Here is a 19,349-nt window from a genome sequence, read left to right as displayed (position 1 = left end):
TTCTTTGTGTAAAAGAAATCATAATTGAAGCCTAATGATATAATGCTACATTTCAAAGTGTAGCTTGAGCTAGTATAGTTACAGATATTTTTTTCTTTATAAGTGTTATTAGGCTGAACTGAGAAGTTTAATATTTTTGTATAAATTATAAAATGGTAAATAAACAGAATATGTGAAAAAACAAGGATTTCTAGTACTCTTTGTACTTGGATAAAAGTATTTGATCTTACTTAAGCCTAGTTGAGTTTCACAAATTTGAGTGATTCAAAGAATAAATTAATTTAGTTTTTAAATGTGAATTTTAGAACACATAAGATACCTCCTGCACTTGAACTTCTCAAAGTACTGTATTTGGCTTTATTAAGTAAGTTATGTCAAAATTCCAAAACAAATCAAGCAACTCTTGCTGATTGAAGGATAACTGGACACATAGTTGTAAGATTTATGCAGAGAAGAGTAAACTTTTTCTATTGGTTACAAACATGCTCGTTAGCTATGTAAAGTTAATCAAACAATCTGAAAAGTCAGAGAAGAGAGCAGCCTTGATGGTGGATTAGAGAAATTTATTGATATTTTAGTAAATAAAAAAGGTTAATTTTTGATTATGATATGAATATGTTACATATTTGTTTCTGACTGGTTGGAAATGTATCAGCCTAGTTCAGAAGTTTTGAAATTATGAAGTGGATAAATTGAAATGTAAACAAATTTTGTGACACAAAAAATGAAGTTTCAGATTTTTTCAAATTTTTGTATTTAAGAAATTAATACTTAGTTTTGACCTTAATTTTTTTCTTTTACCTGTGTTTTCATGCCAAGTTTATTAAAAATTGATAGTAAAGTTGTTTAATTAAATTGTGAATGTAACAATAAAAATTCCAACTTGAACATTATGTAACTGTATGATAAGAGCTAAAACAGTGGATTCACATGTCTTGTAAATGTTTTAAGCTCAGAAACTGTTCTAATAAGTTAACTTGATTATATTTAAAAAAAGAAATTATTATGATGTTCGTTATGCTTTGATTTCTTTAATTATTTATTCTCATAATACATTATAACATTCACTTATGTTTTATATATTGTAATTGTACTTTTTATGTGGACTCTGAATGAAAACTTATTACTAGCATTACTGTAAAATTACTTCATAGTGTAACTTAATGAAACTGTGTACCATATCTAAGTTATGAACTTGTTATGATCTAAATAATTGATTTGTTTTTAAGTAATCTTGCATATTTTATGAGTGTTGAAAAAAAACGATTTAGAAATTTTTTACAGCTTTTTTTCATATTTCCACTGAATGATCTTCCCATGTGATCACTTAGACAAGTTTGTGTTTAACGTGTCTCATATTTTCCTCCAAACCTAACACAAAATATTCATATTTTGCAGTGTAATAACAGAATAAAGTAATGAACAGTGTAAAATACATTTATAATAAAATATTTTCTATCGTATTGTCTTGAGATTACCTTTTTGATTTTATGAAAAGCCCTGAAACAAAAATGTCTTCTCAAGATAAAACAAAAAAGACAAGTAAGAGACCTCCCAGAAAAGTGACAGTTAAAGTCATCTGAAAAAAATTTTTTTGGTGAATAATGTTCTGCCATATATAATTCTTCAGTTTTACAAGATCACTGGTTAGCTTTTTTTTTTTTTATACTAGTATTAACATTTGAAATACTGTTGCTAAATAACTTAAAGAAATATTTTATTTTTAAATACATTTATATTTATTAAATCACAATTTGTGCAAGTCAAAATTGAAGGAACCTAAGCATTTTTCATGAGTGGTACACCAGAGACTAGTTGTATTTAATTATATAACAATGAAACAATCTAGGTTAATTGTTCAGCTTCAGCTATTATGATTGACTGTGAAATATGTGTTATAGTTTACATGGCATGTCTGTATTTTAATATTTATCAGGAAATTTAGATTGAACAAGAATGACATTTTTTGTATTACTGTATTGATTTTATTTTATGTATGTATCAAGGTACCTTATGTGTTTAATAATTTTTGGAGTATCTTGATTATGCTAACATAAATTTTAACAGTTACAGAATGTGTTTTTTTACTGTTAAAATTTTAAATGGTGTGAGAATCAAATAATTTTTTAGGTAAACTGTAAAACTGTTTTATGTTACGAGTTAATTATATGAACAAAGCAAGTACTCAGTTCTTATACCATAAAACAAAGAAAATTCTTTTTTTTTCAAACCAATTGTATAATTTTTCTAATGCATGCTTATTTATTTATTAGTTTTTCTTTAACATTATATGTGTGTGAACTTGCTGATTTTTGTGGAGCTGTTTATATAAAAAACCAATATATATACATCTGTGTGTGTGTGTGCGTCTGTGATGTACTTTGGATCAGATCTTTTTAAAGAAGGATTTTTAATTGTTTTCGAGAAAGTACCTTTTTATTGGTTTTTCAGTAATTTTATAACTATTATTGATATGTAATCATTGTTAAAGTACGTTAGGCAATGAATATTTTAATAGTATATACGTAAAATATTGGTTAGCTTAAATTCAGATAAAGGTTTAAGAATGTTAAATATGTGAAGTGAAGAGAGCAAATCTTGTGTTTTGATTTAACACATTACTGTGACAGCTTTTAAATTTTTTTTTTACATATTAGGCTTTTCTATAACTATATGGAAGTTCTTACAGGTACTTTCTATCTTGGATTTAACTTCTGTGGTCTGTATTATATCCATTTTAGTGTTTAAGAGCCCTTTTACTCCTGTATTAATCGATTTGGCAAGTAACAGATTTAACTACTTTGCCAGTGTCACATGTAACCAAATATTATTATTGTGACTTCTAAGATTTGATTTACAGATAAGCTACTCTTGGTGTTTTATGTTGTGAATGAAGTTCAGTATCTGTAGCAGCGTAATGAATTTATCAAGATATATAATAAGCATTAACGTTAGTGTAAAAACACTTACTTTGTTTCTGTGCATTATTGTTCAGAGATGTCTGTGTTCCCTTGGATTTAAAGCAGGGATATTAAACTAATTTTACATTGCAGGCTAGATTTATTAATAAGTGATAATTCAATAGCTATATTTCATTCTTCAAAACAGTGTTGTGCAGTTAATGTGGTTTAACAATATATCTGGACTTTGTTGAATAAGAGATGCTTCTATTTCACAGCCATATTACACATGAAAATGTGGAGTGCTTTATACAAGTTTAACCTCATTAGTTTTAACACATGTAAGGAAGTAATTCTTCCAGATTATCAAGACCCTTGGATAGTCAAACCAGTCATTTTGAGTACAGTGGACATTATTGATAGCATACATTGTTCCTCATTAATGGTACTAATGATTAAAGATTGACTTGCAATTGGTACACAAAAAGCAACTCTATGTATAGTAGACTTACCATTTTATCATTTTGTGTGTCTGTAATTAATAATTGTACACATTGCGTAATCAATTTTGTTCAAACCATTTATAACTTGCAGAATACTGAGTACATATACTGCACTTTTTGTGCTAACAAACATTGCATTCTAATGATGCTGAAATTTCTGTGTTTTCATTTTCGAGCAGTGTGACTTACATTGAATGTGGCATATGCCACTGATGACCATTTACTCTCTGTTATAATTTACACACACACACACACACACATTCCAACTGTGAAAGTGTTTTGTGGTCAGTAATGATCACCCTGTTTGATGTTCTGATCAACTCCCACTTGACTGTCATGGAATCTTACAGATAAGTGAATCATGTATTCATGATAAATGTATTTTTGTTATAAGAATAGATGTGTTAATTTAGAGTGTAAATGTATGAATTATTGATTGATCTTATTACTCTGAAGATCTGTATGTGAAAGTAGTTAGAATTGTCAGTGTCTGGAGTAGTAAGGGTTCATTGTACATTACAAAGGTGATATCTGTATGGTATGTAGTTGTAAGCTCTGTTAAAAGCATTTGGAATGTGTTTTGTTAAAAATATCCCTGGAGTTTTAAGTTTAACACCCCTATCCAAGAATATAAAACTGACCAAATCCATGCCATGAAAAGATTCCATTGTCTAAGTAAGAATGAATCAAGGGCTGTTGTTACTAACATATAGTTGATGACATACAACATATATTTATAGTTGAATAATATAGATGCACAAGTCCAGAAAGTAACACAAAGGCTGAAAACTGTTTGTGCTACTCTGCTATTAGCAGTTTGGTGAATACATACAATATTACATTTGTGTGCGTGCATGTGTGTGCGCGCGCGTATAGTTCAGTTATATCGATATACAAGTCCAGAAAGTAGCTTTAACATTGAACATTGTTTGTGCTAATCTGCTATTAAAAATATGAGAATGTTGAGTGAAACTAAATTTTGCCTTTACAATACTCTGATAGTAAACAAATTACATGTAATTCATAAGTATAGGAAAATATAATGCTCTTGTTCCTTGAAATCAAAAGAGACATAGAGTATAGTAACTGTTTGTTGAGTTACAGTTAGAAACAATTACATATAAAAGGTACTTAATATTAAGTTACAATCTTTGTGTGTATGGACATGAGAGACTGTCTGTTAGTCTGTAGAGTAACACTGACACCACTGTGTGGGAAATATGTTAAACTAAACTTGTTTATTGATATAATGTGATAGGAGAACTTTTCATGAGAGATTTTATTGAATTAAAAACAAAATTTGTTTTTCATAAAATTATTGATAGGTGGTGCAATAGTTTAGCTGAAAGTAGGTACATGTTACTATGATAATAATTAATTGAGATTTAATTTTTTGTGCATTGTAAGCCCCTCCAGTATGGTATTTACTTTAAATTTTACCAAAGTTAGCATGTGGCTTTACTTTTTTAATAACTAAACTTGTGCATGAAATCAATTATTTTTGTAGACAAGATTTTAGTATATTTTACTACTTCAAGATGTCAGTAAGGATTAACTACTAAGCCTATTATATCATCTGTTGAATGATTTAAGGTAAAAACAGTACATAAGAACTTCCACATGAATATCTTCACACTTAAATGATTAAGAATTGAGGTTAAGTAATTTAAAAAGTGCTACACCATTAAGAGATTAAACACTTTTACAAAAGTGTTAAAGGTTTCAGAAAGGAAATAATCATATTTGTCCCTAAATTTTGTGTTGTGAACTGAATATTTCTAGTATCAGTCTTCAAGCAGAAATTATTTAACTATTAAATAGTAAAAAAGATAATATAAAGATAAAAAAATATAAGACAGTACCACAACTTCCTTTTTTACATGTAGTTTTTATGAATGTAAATAGTTTTGTACCTCTTTAGATATGTAAAGAGAAACTTGTACACCAGTATATGTTTTAAATTATATATTTGATAGGGTTAATTTCTGTTGGATAATATATAATTAGGTTTAAGCTATTTTTGTACACTTGTATTTAAACGTGCCACCTTATTGTAGGCGACATTAACTACTTAAGATAATTTTTAATTTCTGTTTTTTAATAAATGTTAAACTATTTGTTACATTTATTAGAATTTTATAGATACAATTGCTTAGATTTATATAATAAAAGCTATTTTACTAAGTGCAGCAATTTTATTTAACACAAAATTCAACTCATGATAGTAACAGTAGGAAGCTTTATTTTTGTTTCTGGTTTTCTAGTCCTTAAATACTTGCTTTGTTCTGAAGAACTGATGTGGTGAATTTTGATCAAATTGCAAAATGTAATGCTACTATGCACTAACTAATTTTAGAAACCTATACATATTTATGACTTTAATACACACACTGAGATTTTAGTGTGTTATCTGTATATCTATTAAATTTTTTCCTGTTAGAATGAAACCAGTAGTTGAATATAGCAGTACATCAGAAACTGGACTAATAAATGACAAGTATTATAACACAATGTGGTTGCTAAGCCTTCCTGCAATGTTTAGTAAGTTTCATAGTTCAGCCCAATACACTGAAGGCTATTTTCCCATGTTGTTACATATATATAATGCCTGTTGTGTTTCAACTACAATCAACAATTGTTAATATGTTCGATATTGGTTTATATATCATGTTATGAGGAAATGTTCATCATGTGTTACTTTGTATTTACAGTAACCTACACTTACAATTTGAAGTATTAATTATATAATAAACATATTAATGCTAAGGAAATATTGATTTATGTTTTACAGAAGATTCATATTCCAAAGGATTTTTCTTTATAAATACTCATCTACTTATTAACAAGAAAAGTTGCCATTTAAGTAATAATTAATTTTATAACTGGCACCAGAATCTTTAATTGCAATTTCAAGAAATATGATCAAAATTTTAAAGGTAATTTTTACAATTGTGTGATAATTCAGAACACTTGTATAAAATGTAACTTTAAAAATACTATTGGTAAGACAAAACTATTTTCTTGAGTATACAATGTTAATTTTTACTTATAATTAAAACCAAAATGTACATTGTTTTTAAAACATTACTAGCTGTTTGTGGATCAAAGTTGATATTATACAATGTTTGTAACTATTTTGGAAAAATTTGTTTCATGTTTATAATCATAATTGTGGAAGATGAAGTTAATTCAGACAAAGGTGTTACAAATTTTCAATGTACCAAATGGATACCTTTTTTTTATTTAATTATTGTATAATATATCATTGTTGCATTCATACATTCTACTGGTTTTGCATTTAAGCTAAAGAATAAAATGAATTTTCCAATGATCTAAATATATTTTTAGTGAACAACACTGTAGACTCTTTACTAACATCTCATGCAATATATATTAACTTCAATTTATATTTTAAGAAACATACCTATCTTAACATTCAAGAAACTAATAAATTTATTGAGGCTATGGAGATGCTGTTTTATTTAATTTATAGAGATAAACCCAATAAGAGAAAATAATATAATACTTTTAGCATTTCCAGTGGCATCATCTGAAATTTTATAGGGCTGCAAAGTATTACTATAAATTTGAATTTTGTGTAAAATTACCAAATATGTATGCTTTTTGGTGCATTAATATACAATATGGCCAAGTGACAAAGGGCTGAAGGTCTTTTAATATTTTAATAAGTCATCCTGGAGTATTAAGACTCATTTTTCTTTTTTGCACACAGCCTCTCAAGATTTACTAAATTACTTTAAAATGTATTTTTTGTTATTGGAATACACTCTCTCATTTAAATAATTTCCTTGATAGTTTTACTGGTATCTACAATGTTTTCTTGTCGAAAAAGTGTAACTTGTGTGACAGATATCGAATGTGTTTCTTTTGTTTGTTGATGCTTTTAGGCTTGCCCAGCAGAGGCATGCATGCATGCATGCATCTGAGATGGTGATACCAATTGTACCAGTTTAGTCTGAAAACCTTGGCTCTTCCCAGTTTTTGTTGCAGTTTGCTCATCATTACCCTTGCTTGAAAGTGTAATAAATAACAGCAAATATCTCATCTCCATTTGCAAGAAGTCTTTATACCACGAGTCATTACAACTTCAAGCTTCCAAACACACAAGACATGAACACCCTTCAAGTGGACCACAAACCTATTCAATAGTTTTTTGTCTATTTCCCATGCGACAGTGAACCACATTCCACAAGTGTAGCTTCCATACAGCTGGTGTTAAAAGAAATTGCCTTCATTTTGTGCTAAGTTTCTAAATACTCGAAATATTACCATGGAGCTGATTGAAAGTTTAATGTTGCCATTGTTCATTACAGGTTTATCTGTAGAAAGTACTACTTAAATAAAGGCTTGTTTGCCAATTGAGGTGTGTAAATCAAAACTAATTTTTTAGCTCTTGAATGAATATGCCAGGTTTTAATAAACAAGTTATATGAATATATTTGTTTCTATACAGGGGGTAGATTTAAATATGATAGCTAGAATATTTGTTCTTAAAGCATTGTATGAAGACTGAAATATTTCTTTTTTTAATGAAAGAGTTTGGGAGAATTAAAGTACTTACATGAGTAAACTCGATGTGTTAAAATTGTGTGCCAGACTTTGGATTGGAGAACCTCGAGTTTCAGTTTATGCTTTGTACTTTTAATTGTATTTACATTATAAAACTGCTGGATAATAATAGTATGTTAAATAGTTGGTGGTGTTGACCAGATATTTATCTAAATCAGGACCCTTTTGCCTGAAACTTAGGTTTCATATCAACCCTCATTTAAGTTAATAACATAAAAGGTCAAATATGTGTACAGATAGTAATCTTGTTCCAGGAATGCCTTCTTTCACACTAGTATATATTATATTTGCACACTTCATTATTCAGACATGATTCATTAAATTTGTTTTCCTTATGTGCAATTGCAGATCTTACACTTTTAGAGAGAATGCTATTCACAGCGTGGTCCAGTATCTGAGGTAAATGAGTTGGTTTTCCAGGTTATCATCACATTTACTCATGTTTCAACTGGAAGTTGTATTGCAGGGTATTGTCTATAAAATATATACTCTTCAAAACAAGAAACGCAAAATGGATATTTTTTTATTTTAAAGAGAAATATATGTAATAACGTTACAAGCTCAGAGTATGTAATGTTACACGTGTTAAAGCACTGATTGTCAGACCAAAATGACAATAAAAGTTGTGCACTTTGAAAACGGAGGAAAACATCGGATTTTTCGCCAAAACGCATGCGTGTCCAATAAATTTGTTTGAGGGATCTGCATGTTCTGCAAGTGCAACATGTGCAAAATCCCTATAAAAGTGACGGGTTCTCGGTTTCCATAGCTCAGTATTATGCCACCAACACGCAATACAGTTATGCCAAGACTGACTGAAGCACAACGCAACAATGCCATTGGTCACTTGGAAGCAGGCAAATCTCGATCAGATGTTGCCAGAGCTGTGAATGTCCACCAAAGCACCATCACAAGGCTATGGAATCGTCACTAACAACATGGATCAACTTGTGACCGTCCATGATCTGGCAGACCTCGTGTGACCACGCCCGCACAAGATCGCAACATTCAGTTACGTCACCTTCGAGATAGGACCACTACTGTGACGTCTACTGCCTCAATCATACCAGAGCTGCGTAGGATTTCCAATCAGACCGTATGCAACCATCTAAGAGATTCTTAGGCCCCATGTGCAACCCATCATGGTGAACACCAACGTTTTTCAACATGACAACTCCCGTCCTCACCACTGTCTTCTTGAGACACCACAACATCAACGTTCTTCCTGGCCCTCCAGATCACCAGATTTAAACCCCATCGAACATCTTTGGGACAAGTTGGACCGACTTCTGCTACGGCGACAACCTCAACCACAGACTTTACCTCAGCTTGCAGCAGCTTTGCAGGCTGAGTGGACAGCCATTCCACAGGATGTGATTCGTCATCTCATCACTTCCATGGGCAGGAGATGCCAAGCAGTTATTGATGCTCACGGGGGGCATACTCGTTATTGACGTTGAGTGATGTTAAACTTCAACTAGTGAGCGTGGACTTCGTCTTTGCAGACTTTGGATGTTCAGCAGTAAATGTGCAAAGTTTCACACATGTCATACAGAACTACTCGGAATCTTAACAATTTGTCTCATATTTTGCCTTTTGCGTTTCTTTTTTTGAAGAGTATATCATATTGTTGTCATCTGAACATTTATGACTTTGGTAAACTGAAATATCTTCCTGATCCTTGTTAAGTACAGTCTAGACAAAAAGTCTGTCCCTGCATTGAAAGTTCATGTTAACAATAGTTTTTTTGCACTTTAGTAATGAACTTATCAAATTGCAACACTCTGAAAACAAAAACTTGAAAGTTTTGTTAACGAGGATGTCACATTACAAAGAGAGATGAATCTGTCATACGTCATGAAAGTGAAGGTTGACAGAGAAATACATCTTGGATTAATAGTCGAACCTTTTGCCAGTTGGTGTCAATATATGTAAATCTAATCAAAAATACCTTATGTGTGGATATTAAGATGTGCCAAAGGTTGAATTCAGTGTGTAATTTAAAGTAATGAGATCAGAAGTGGTCGCCAAACTGGCAGCTACACTTACAGCATTGGTAAGAATTTTGCAGCAAATATTTATTCATTGGTCACATTTTTTGTTTAACTTTGCATATGATGGTGGCAAAAAAACTAACTAATGGATAAATATTTGCTATAAGTGTAGCTACTACTTTTACCATCAATTTTGATTTCTTTTATTCAGCTCTGTGTTTCACTGCACCTTTCTGATTAAATATCATTACTCTTTTGTCAGTGCACATCAACAAACCTCACCAAAAAAGGAAGCACCACTCAAGAGCAACTAACATTAGTTTTAAGACTGCAGTAGGCCTTTATAGCAACAACTAGATTCTTTAAAATATATGGTGATACTTCTTCCTTTCTAAAATAAGTGTTAATAGCTTCCTTTACTTAAGCCATGAAATTTAGATTAACAGTTTCTTGTCATCACCTCCATGTAATTAGTACAGCAGTATCAACCATCCTTATTTACATTAATTGCTTAAGCTTGTATTACCTGATGCTAAACACTCTTTAATTAGAATACTTCATAAAATTTAGTAAACCTGTGCTGAAACATTGGCAATGAATAATCAATAACAACACTATATCTGATTACTCTTTTGAAAACTTGAGCTAGAAACTGCTAATCTAGTTTGTTTGACCTAACATGCTTATGTATCTGCATGCCCTTTCACCTTAGTTTTGCTATTCTAATCAGCTATCTTTAATGCAAATGACTAAAAGTGCAAAGCTGTAATGAAAATGTTAGGCTGATAGCTCATGTGAGTTTTGGCACAGGTGTGCTCAGAACATTTGTTAAATAACTTTACTTGTGTTGGTTATATTCACACCAAATGAGTTCTGATTGTAAGTTGTAAATATTTATCAGTGTACCAAATTAAAAGTTCTTATAAGTTTGTTTTTTTTATCAAATAGTTTTTATACATTGGATGAAAAGAGGGGAAATGGAAATGTTATACCTTGGGTATTTCTTAATGGATTGCCTTGAAATTTGGTAGATGAAGCAAGAGTCCAGTAGAGTACATCCACTAAAAATATGTAGTAGTAACCCAAGCTACATAATGTGGAAAACTGCCACTCCCCTTAATACATATAACAGTACCTCATAAGTTTTGTTGTATTAGTCTGTAAAACATTGGTAAATGAACCCAATTGTTCCCAGCTGTTTACAGAAAATATTTAGTACCTATATACGTGTCCACTCTTGGATCTGCTAAGTATTGTAGGAAATAATATATTAAGTTAACTCGTGTATAATTAGTGTTATTAATACTGAATATATTACCTACATTACAATTATTGTCCATAAAAATGTAACTTGTTAAAATTTAAATTAAATCATAGTATCTGTAGTTGCCACAGAGGTAATCTTCTTGAAATATTCCCTCACCCATGGTCATGTCAACAGTGGTTACCACAAAGTTGTAGTTTCTTAATTGCATAACTAACAATATGGCAAGTTTATGGGGTACGTGATTGTTGTGACCATACAAAATGTTATACCTTATGGTTTCAATATCCCATTAGGATGACCTTGTGTCAGATCTTATAAAATGAGAGGAAAAGATGATTTTATGTACATCTGTTAATGACAGGTACCAATTAAAATACATGTTCTTCATATATAAATGTGTGTTGAGTAGTTTATATTTCCTCTAACAGTAATGGTTCTGTTTAGTTAACAAATGCACATTTTAACTTTATTCAGATGATAAAAACTTACATTACACTTTTCTGATAGATGATCTCTGTACTGTAGAATATTTTTTGAAAGATTATTTTCAACTGTATAACAAATTCCTTTCTCAAACTGTGAAAAGAAAAAGTTTAGGAATTTGTTTTTAATATTCCAGTTACTAATTTAACTTAAACAAGAGCTAACCACATAAATTTTCTTTTCTTTCATTACTTAATTTTCTGAAATGAGATACCAATATACAGAGTACACTTTAATTTCTTAAAGGTTATTTCTTTGTTGTTTGTAGTTCTCTGCTTTGGGAATTCTACATAAAACAAATAACCAGTTCTTACAGTCAAAACCACTTGACATATCTCAAAAATAGTTAAGTATATTTCTATTATGGCATAAAGTTTGAAGTTAAAAGATCAATGCTACCTAAGGGTTTCATCAGTATAATAACAATACAAACATTTGGATGTCCACTTTTATTACACTTTTCTTTCTTCTTGGTTTAAGAAGCATACAAAAGATATTTCACACAAGTTTCTTTATGCCACCATAGCTGATGCAGTAGAAGATTCACTGTAAGAGGTGAAAAAATATGAGTAATTAGATTTACCTGAATAATTAAAAATGAGTAATTAGATTTACTTGAATAATTAGAGATTTACTATACTTCATAAACTACAATCACTTCTCACAAAAATTGATATCTCTATTCCACATATTAATAGGTTAAAAGTTTGATAATGGGAAAAAACTACCCTAAATGGTAAAATGTAAGGTCCAAAAGTTATACTTTAGCAGTAAAAACACTTTTAAAGCCTGATACAATTCAAAAACTGTCTTTTTCACATGCAGGTTTGTGACGGTCTAGAAACAAAGATGAACATTTTAAGGTGGAAGAAATTAATAAAAGTACACATTAACAAAATGCCATGTACAGGAGTTGAACAAAATATTGTAAAAACTGGTGAAAGTGGTTTAACATGTGGTTAGTTTCACCTTTGCCTGTTAAAAATATTTTAATTCTTTATTGTTGAACAACTGCAAGTTCTTAAAGTGTGCTGAGAAATTAAATTTCATTCCTCATGGAAATTTGACATAAAGCATGGTGTTCATTCCAGATTATCATCTAGCCATTTTATATTATCTGATGAAAGCAGAAAAATAACTGTCTTTCTTTAACAATCTTTGACAATGTTCCTCTTTCAAAACAAGGATGTTGTGTAACCTCTGGGCCACTAGAACAGCTATTAACTGAGCTACTACATGTCTTCTTTGAATATCAGTTAAAGCCATATTTCTTTCCGATGTTGCTTGACAACTAATGTGGAACAGAAGTTTATATAATACAATACAGATCAACAAGTTAGTGGAATTATAAATCAATAAGTCAGATGAGGATCTAGTCCAGTCTACCATAATGTGGTGGTGCAACTTTGTACAATCCACCTGTGTTCCAATATTCAAACTTTGTAATTTTTAATTCATATCAACATGCTAGCATCCATTTCTTTCTGCACTAATTACGAGAGTGAATTCACTAGAAAATTATTCTAACATACAGACAAAAGGTGAATAAAAACAACTCAAACCTCTTTATACAGTTAACAATGACAAATATTGGTCTTTCCATACACAGCCAAATAAAGAGAAATACTGCTATAAAGGAAATCTAACTAAAGATATTAACTAAAACCACGTGTAATAACTGTCCTTGAAAGAGTAAGTGATTAATATGGAATCTGTACAAGTGATCCAATCTTCTCTAAAGATAAAACAAAATAATAGACCAGTACTTACTACTTCCAGTTAGGTGGAAGGATTCTTTTACTCTTGTAATAACGAGCTAATCTGTGAATTCTGCTTTCAACTAAAATCAGTCTGAATTTGGAATCTTTATCCTGTTAAAGCACAACATGGTAAAAATTATAACTGTAAGAAGAGCTAGGATGTCTCAACATTACTTAATGAGAACAATGACAATTATTACTTTAAAACAGTTTTATGTTTCTTGTCCTATTACAATCAAGACTCAGAACTGTAAAGTTAAATAAGTCTTAATGTCATAAACAAACATCCAATTCATGAAGTTTTAAGTGCAAGCAATATTATACAATTGCAGTGTGATATTCTGTTTCACAAAGAAAAAGTATCAAATTTCACAGTACCAATACTCCCAAATGTGCAAGTCCACCAATTTTTTATTATTATCATTATAATGTTTTATCAAGTGATTGATTCTCAAGTTCTACAAATCACTTATTTTTTTTCCATTCTGATATCATCCACAAACACCATTGAAGAAATTGGTAGTTTACATTAGTACAAAACAACATGGGCAGCTGTGTATGGGAGTCTTGTTTTCCTAGTTATAACTTTGAAATCATTTTGTCTCACACATACACACACACCCCTTCCCCTATGATACCTCCTGCAAACACCCATGTCTAACTAAAGTGAGAAGTGTTGCTGAAAAAATTCTGAAAATTTGGATAAGTAACTAACAAAGTACTTCTAATTCACAAGTACTTTGAAAAATTCTGGACATGAATGATACCTGGGGTTCTGTCACTTGACCCTTGTGGGTACTAAATCTAATAAAAACACCCACTATCCTTTCTTTTAAATACATCAATCTTACCTTCCTATTCCTTTCCAAATGTTTACGAATAGCAACAGCTTTTTTAATCAGGTAGTACAAGTCTTCAGGATAATCTGGAGCCAAGCCTTTAGCTTTAAGAATCCTCAGAATTTTGTTCCCTGTGACCCATCTTACTTGGGCTACTCCATGGGAATCCCTCAAGATAACACCTAAGATGTGTGTATCAATGTTCAAATACAGGATAGAGAAAAGCTAGTGGTAGTGAGTTAAACATACAATTTATTAAAATTAATCAAATACATCTTTAATACATAAAACTTTTATGGAAACAAAAATAGTTTGTTGAACTATTTAAAAGGAAAATGAAATAAAAAATATTGAACAAAGTAAATTATTTTATGACAAAAAATAAATAAAAAAAAGAAATAAAAACACCAAAAAATATCTTACAATTCTGTATCACCTCATACTTTATAAAGCTGCTTGAGAATCAGTGTTTAAACAATTATTTTATTAAAGATAAAGTTTATCTGAAGCATCTGAACTACTTTAGAGATTACATAAATCATGAATTTCACAAAGACATTAATAAAACAAATTTCAAGGAAAAAACTCATGGTATCAACTCACCAATTTGAGATGGAGTCAAACCTTTCTTTGCCAACTTGCAGATTTGTTCCTTTACATCATCTGGAGTTAGCTTTAACCACTGAAAAAAACACAACACATTATCAAACAGTATAATGAACTTAGCTACATATACAAATGGCTCCAGGTCTCTGGCAAAAATATAAATTTTGATTTTATGTTATTAAAAATATTAAAATGTAGTTAAATACAAGTTTACTCCTTCAAAAATATAAGTTACACTTGTGCAAATAATGTGTCATTTGATTTATTTCATTTCAAAGGTTACTTTTATAAATGAATACCCTCCAACATACTTAAATTATTTTATGGCACGTTTTATTCTGAAATTTAAAAAATATATAATAAAATCAGTACATTGTCACTTTTGACTGTAGTATAAAATGTTTTTATGTTACTATTCAGTACATAAAAAGTTTACAACTTTTTAGTAAGTTATTTAAAGATTTTGTAATTTTTTTATATTTCATTATGTTTTACTGCAAATACTTTTACAAAAACATTTATTTCTTTAAACTAAATCAAATATAACTTACAGTTGGAACACTGCGTCTATATGGAACAGCCGACTGGGATATACCCTTACTGAAAAAAGTGGAACTTTTTATATCAGATAGAAAGTAAAATGTTATATGTTCATATTAAATCCAATTATATATCTTAATGTCTACACTTTATGGAAATTACACTTGTCAAATCTTTTACTTAAAGTTGAATTATTATCCAACTGGATGCTCATAAAATAATTTCAAATATACGTATACAATAAACATCTGTCTAATAAATTACACTGGACAAACTGCATCAAGTCCTAGAATTCAGTAATTTATTAAGAAAAAAACGTCCTACAAGGTGAAATGTTGTTTAAAACAATTCCAGAAAACAAAACAAGGGCCTTAAAATTATAATTACTCATGAGAAAAAGAAGAGATAATAATGCAAGTATCACCTTTCAACGATATTCTGTTAAAACCACAAAAATTTAGTGGCTTTCTTGTGAAATGGTTTTATCTGTCTTTCTAGATACCACCATTAAAGTGTCAATATCTGTTTATTACTAACAGGAGGTGCAACACTATCATATTGCTTTCCATTAGAAAAAACCCAACAAAAACCACAGCATTCTGTATACAAGTCCATCTGATATATAAAATTTCCCCATGAATGAAAAGGATTATATTAAAAACAGCTACTGCAGGAAATTTATACTCAATTGTTATCACAAATTTGAAATTTTTTACCCTAGACCTAACTTGGAATATATTTTAACCATAACCATTTGTAAAATAATGCCACAGAAAGACATGTATCAGTGCCTTAAAGCAGTTCAAAAGCATAAATGCTTCTGAAAGCTAGCAAGTAAACTGATCTTAATTTAGCAAGGTTGTGATTAAGGCAGATGTCACATATACAGTTACCTTATCGTGACCCTTGCATTTCAATTAGACATTATTTTCCCTTCATTTGTACTTTCCTTGTACATAAACTTCCGTTATTATAAAACATTAGTTTTCGACCTATGTACCAGTTGATTTCCACTTAGTTTAATTTCAGTTTGTAAACTCCTGAAGTGTTAAGATGTATCTGACAGTGAGACAGTCAAATGTATTAGCAATCTGATTAGTTATTATCAACTTCATAATAGATACAATATCAATTGCTAAGAATGTATTTTTCAGGAAATAGCTTTCAACATAACTGTTAAATTTCTTCTGTCTTAATGAATGTAGTTGTTATGTGAATTATTTTGTTTTCATTTATCCTTCTATTATTTTTCATTTTAACTTGCTGTTAAATTAAGCAAACAGGATTTACTCTGGAGTCAAACTGTAGGTACTATTGTGATGAGTTTAGTTCTTTGGTTAAACTATTTTGTCCATAGCAAAGGCCTAATTATTACACAGTGTTAACTGTTAGTATTAAGAGAAATGTTTACTCTTAAACTTTTGTTTAACATGTAACTAAACACAGATGATTATTTATATTAATAAGTTAACACCTAGATAGTAGAAACAGTATTAGGAGTAAAGTTATAACACTAGAACAATTAGAGAGATGTTCCAACATCTATTCTTCAGCATCTAATGATTACACATGTCACAATATTCAAGTTGAAGTACTTTTTATTCTATCATACTTACAGCCTAGTCACTAGATGTAAAGTATTCGCTAATATGTCCCAATATGAGTATTTACCATCCTGGTGGTATTTAAACTGCCCTTCCTTTTCTAAACTATTCAAATGATATTTTGTGGTATGCCACAGGCACTGTTTAGTTTACTAGCACTATTTACTGTGATAATTTAACCAATGTACAAAAGTTTTCTTTTGCTCAAAAAATCAAGAAGCACTTGCTAAAACAGTTACACATTTGAGTGTTAGCAAAACATCAGTAGCAATGTGCAACATGTACACAAATATATTTATACTCTTTTCCATAACTTACCCAGCAGCATGCATATATCCCATCTTTACACTGTTAAAAGATATTAAAATTATACTATTATTCAAACTGATATAGCACACATAGCCCCTGTGTAGCCTCGCACAAAATTCAAAACAAACTGATATATGAAATAAAATGATTTCAGGAAGAAAAATTTCAAACGTACCCAACTTTTTCACTGTTTACATGTTTTTCGTATTCAACATTTTTACATTGTGTTGAGATTTTTCGAAGAGCTCTCAGATAGTCAAGAAACTATGATTTTGCTTTCATTCACTTGAAAGCTGCAGTGACCTCAGCTACATGATTGGTCTGTGTTACTTCTACTCCAATTACTATGCCAATCACAATTCCATGTGAAAGATGAACAACCAGCTGTCTTTAATTACACATTAGCACTGATATATTAATAACATTCAGATGGATAAATGTTCCAGCAAGTACTGCTTGATTTATAGATAATAAAATAGTGTTTCATACATTAGTTATATTACTGTAGTAAATAATGATGATACACCAAAAGAATGCCAGTGACACACCAGAAAACACAATTTGTTCTTGATGAGAAACCCACTTGAAATAAAAAATGTATCTCAGAATGGTTGGTGTAGGTATTAACACTTTTAATGATAAAGCAGAGAACAATAATTGTTAATACCCATACTAACCATTCTGAAAAACACCATTTGAATACTTGGGAGAAAGAAGAGTGGTTTAAATGCCACCCAAAAGTTAAATATTCATATAAGGACAAAGTATATGTTTTACAACTAGTGACTAAGCTATAACAGAAAAGTTCTCTATCTTACCTTCAATATTGTTACCTAGGTAAATTTCACTCTTCAGATCCAGAAGAATAGAGGAGATAAAACTTCTAAATGGTTCAATATTATTACTATACTCCTAATAAAACTGTTTCTACGATCTAGCTGTTAACTTAATGACATAAATAATAATCTGTGTTTACTTACATGTTACACTTAAAGCTAACAAAACTTTAAAAGAGTAAACATTCCCTTACCAACGTGTACTACGTAGGCCTAATTGACTGCCATTTTCGCTTCTACTTATCAAAGATGCAGAAATTTCTCAAACCCTGCTGCATACGTTTTTCTTCTAACAACACATAAATATCAAATTCATACACTACTTCGAAGACGACAAAAATACGTGAACAAATATATTTACAGACTTTCCTTCATAACTTACCCAGGAGCGTGCATACGTCCCATCTTCCCACCTTGTTACCACGCTATAAAGAGACGGTATTAAGATTATACTGTTGTTCAAATTACGATACAAAAGAGTTCAGGAGGAAAATATTTCAAGCCTATCCAGTTTTGTTTTTTTTTATCGTTGTTTATATTTATTGATAAATATATTCACATTTATTTTTTATTTTTATGGGCATAATATTTCAATTGTTAACATATTTTTGTATATTTTATTTTATTCGTTATTTAGGAAATGTTGTTTTGCAGAAAACTTTACTGAGAAGTAATTGGGTAAAAAAATAAGTTAATACGATGCAGATTATATGTTTTGTAAAATCAATTACATTTCTTTCATAATTGAATTATTTAAATCTCATTTCTTGCTGTTCTATCCTTCTTCTTAGTGATAACCATTGGGAAAATATCAAGCACTCTCTTGAGTCTATAATACTCCATAATTCAACATATGCTTGATTTCAGCACTGGTTGCATCTCTGGTGCATATGGTTATACAAACACAGCATCTAACTTCTATTATCACCATACTGAGTTCCTTTCTTTGTGTCGAATTCTGATATTTGACAGAATCCTCAGATGCTCAGAAAACCACGATTTTTCTCTACTCACTCGAAAGCTGTAATGGTCTCAACTACATTGGCCTACGCTATTTCTACCCTCATTATTGTGCCAATGACCATTCCATGTGGAAGAAGAACAGCCAGCTGTCTTTA

General features: G+C 30.3%; 2 protein-coding genes across 3 annotated transcripts in view; one reads left to right on the top strand and one right to left on the bottom strand.

The window, feature by feature from the left end:
* The window catches only part of LOC143255981 (uncharacterized), a 50,443-nt gene extending 42,661 nt beyond the window's left edge, over positions 1–7,782 (top strand). For both annotated transcript variants that reach the window (XM_076512488.1, XM_076512486.1), the window contains one exon: positions 7,312–7,782. The gene's annotated coding sequence lies outside the window, so the exon portion shown is untranslated. The remainder of the gene's footprint in view (positions 1–7,311) is intronic.
* A 3,911-nt stretch (positions 7,783–11,693) lies between these two features.
* On the bottom strand, positions 11,694–18,726 carry LOC143255982 (small ribosomal subunit protein uS15). Its single transcript, XM_076512490.1, has 6 exons — positions 18,614–18,726; positions 15,494–15,542; positions 14,940–15,018; positions 14,349–14,518; positions 13,508–13,608; positions 11,694–12,283 (listed from the first exon to the last, which is right to left on the bottom strand). The coding sequence occupies exons 1-6, from the start codon at positions 18,634–18,636 to the stop codon at positions 12,250–12,252; spliced, it is 456 nt and encodes a 151-aa protein (XP_076368605.1). The 5' UTR covers positions 18,637–18,726; the 3' UTR covers positions 11,694–12,249.
* Positions 18,727–19,349: the final 623 nt, after the last annotated feature.

Source organism: Tachypleus tridentatus, chromosome 7, assembly GCF_004210375.1.
Source record: "Tachypleus tridentatus isolate NWPU-2018 chromosome 7, ASM421037v1, whole genome shotgun sequence".
In the NCBI taxonomy this organism is placed as follows: domain Eukaryota; kingdom Metazoa; phylum Arthropoda; class Merostomata; order Xiphosura; family Limulidae; genus Tachypleus; species Tachypleus tridentatus.
Note: the sequence above shows the minus strand (reverse complement) of the source record. Positions and strands in the feature narration are given on the sequence as shown.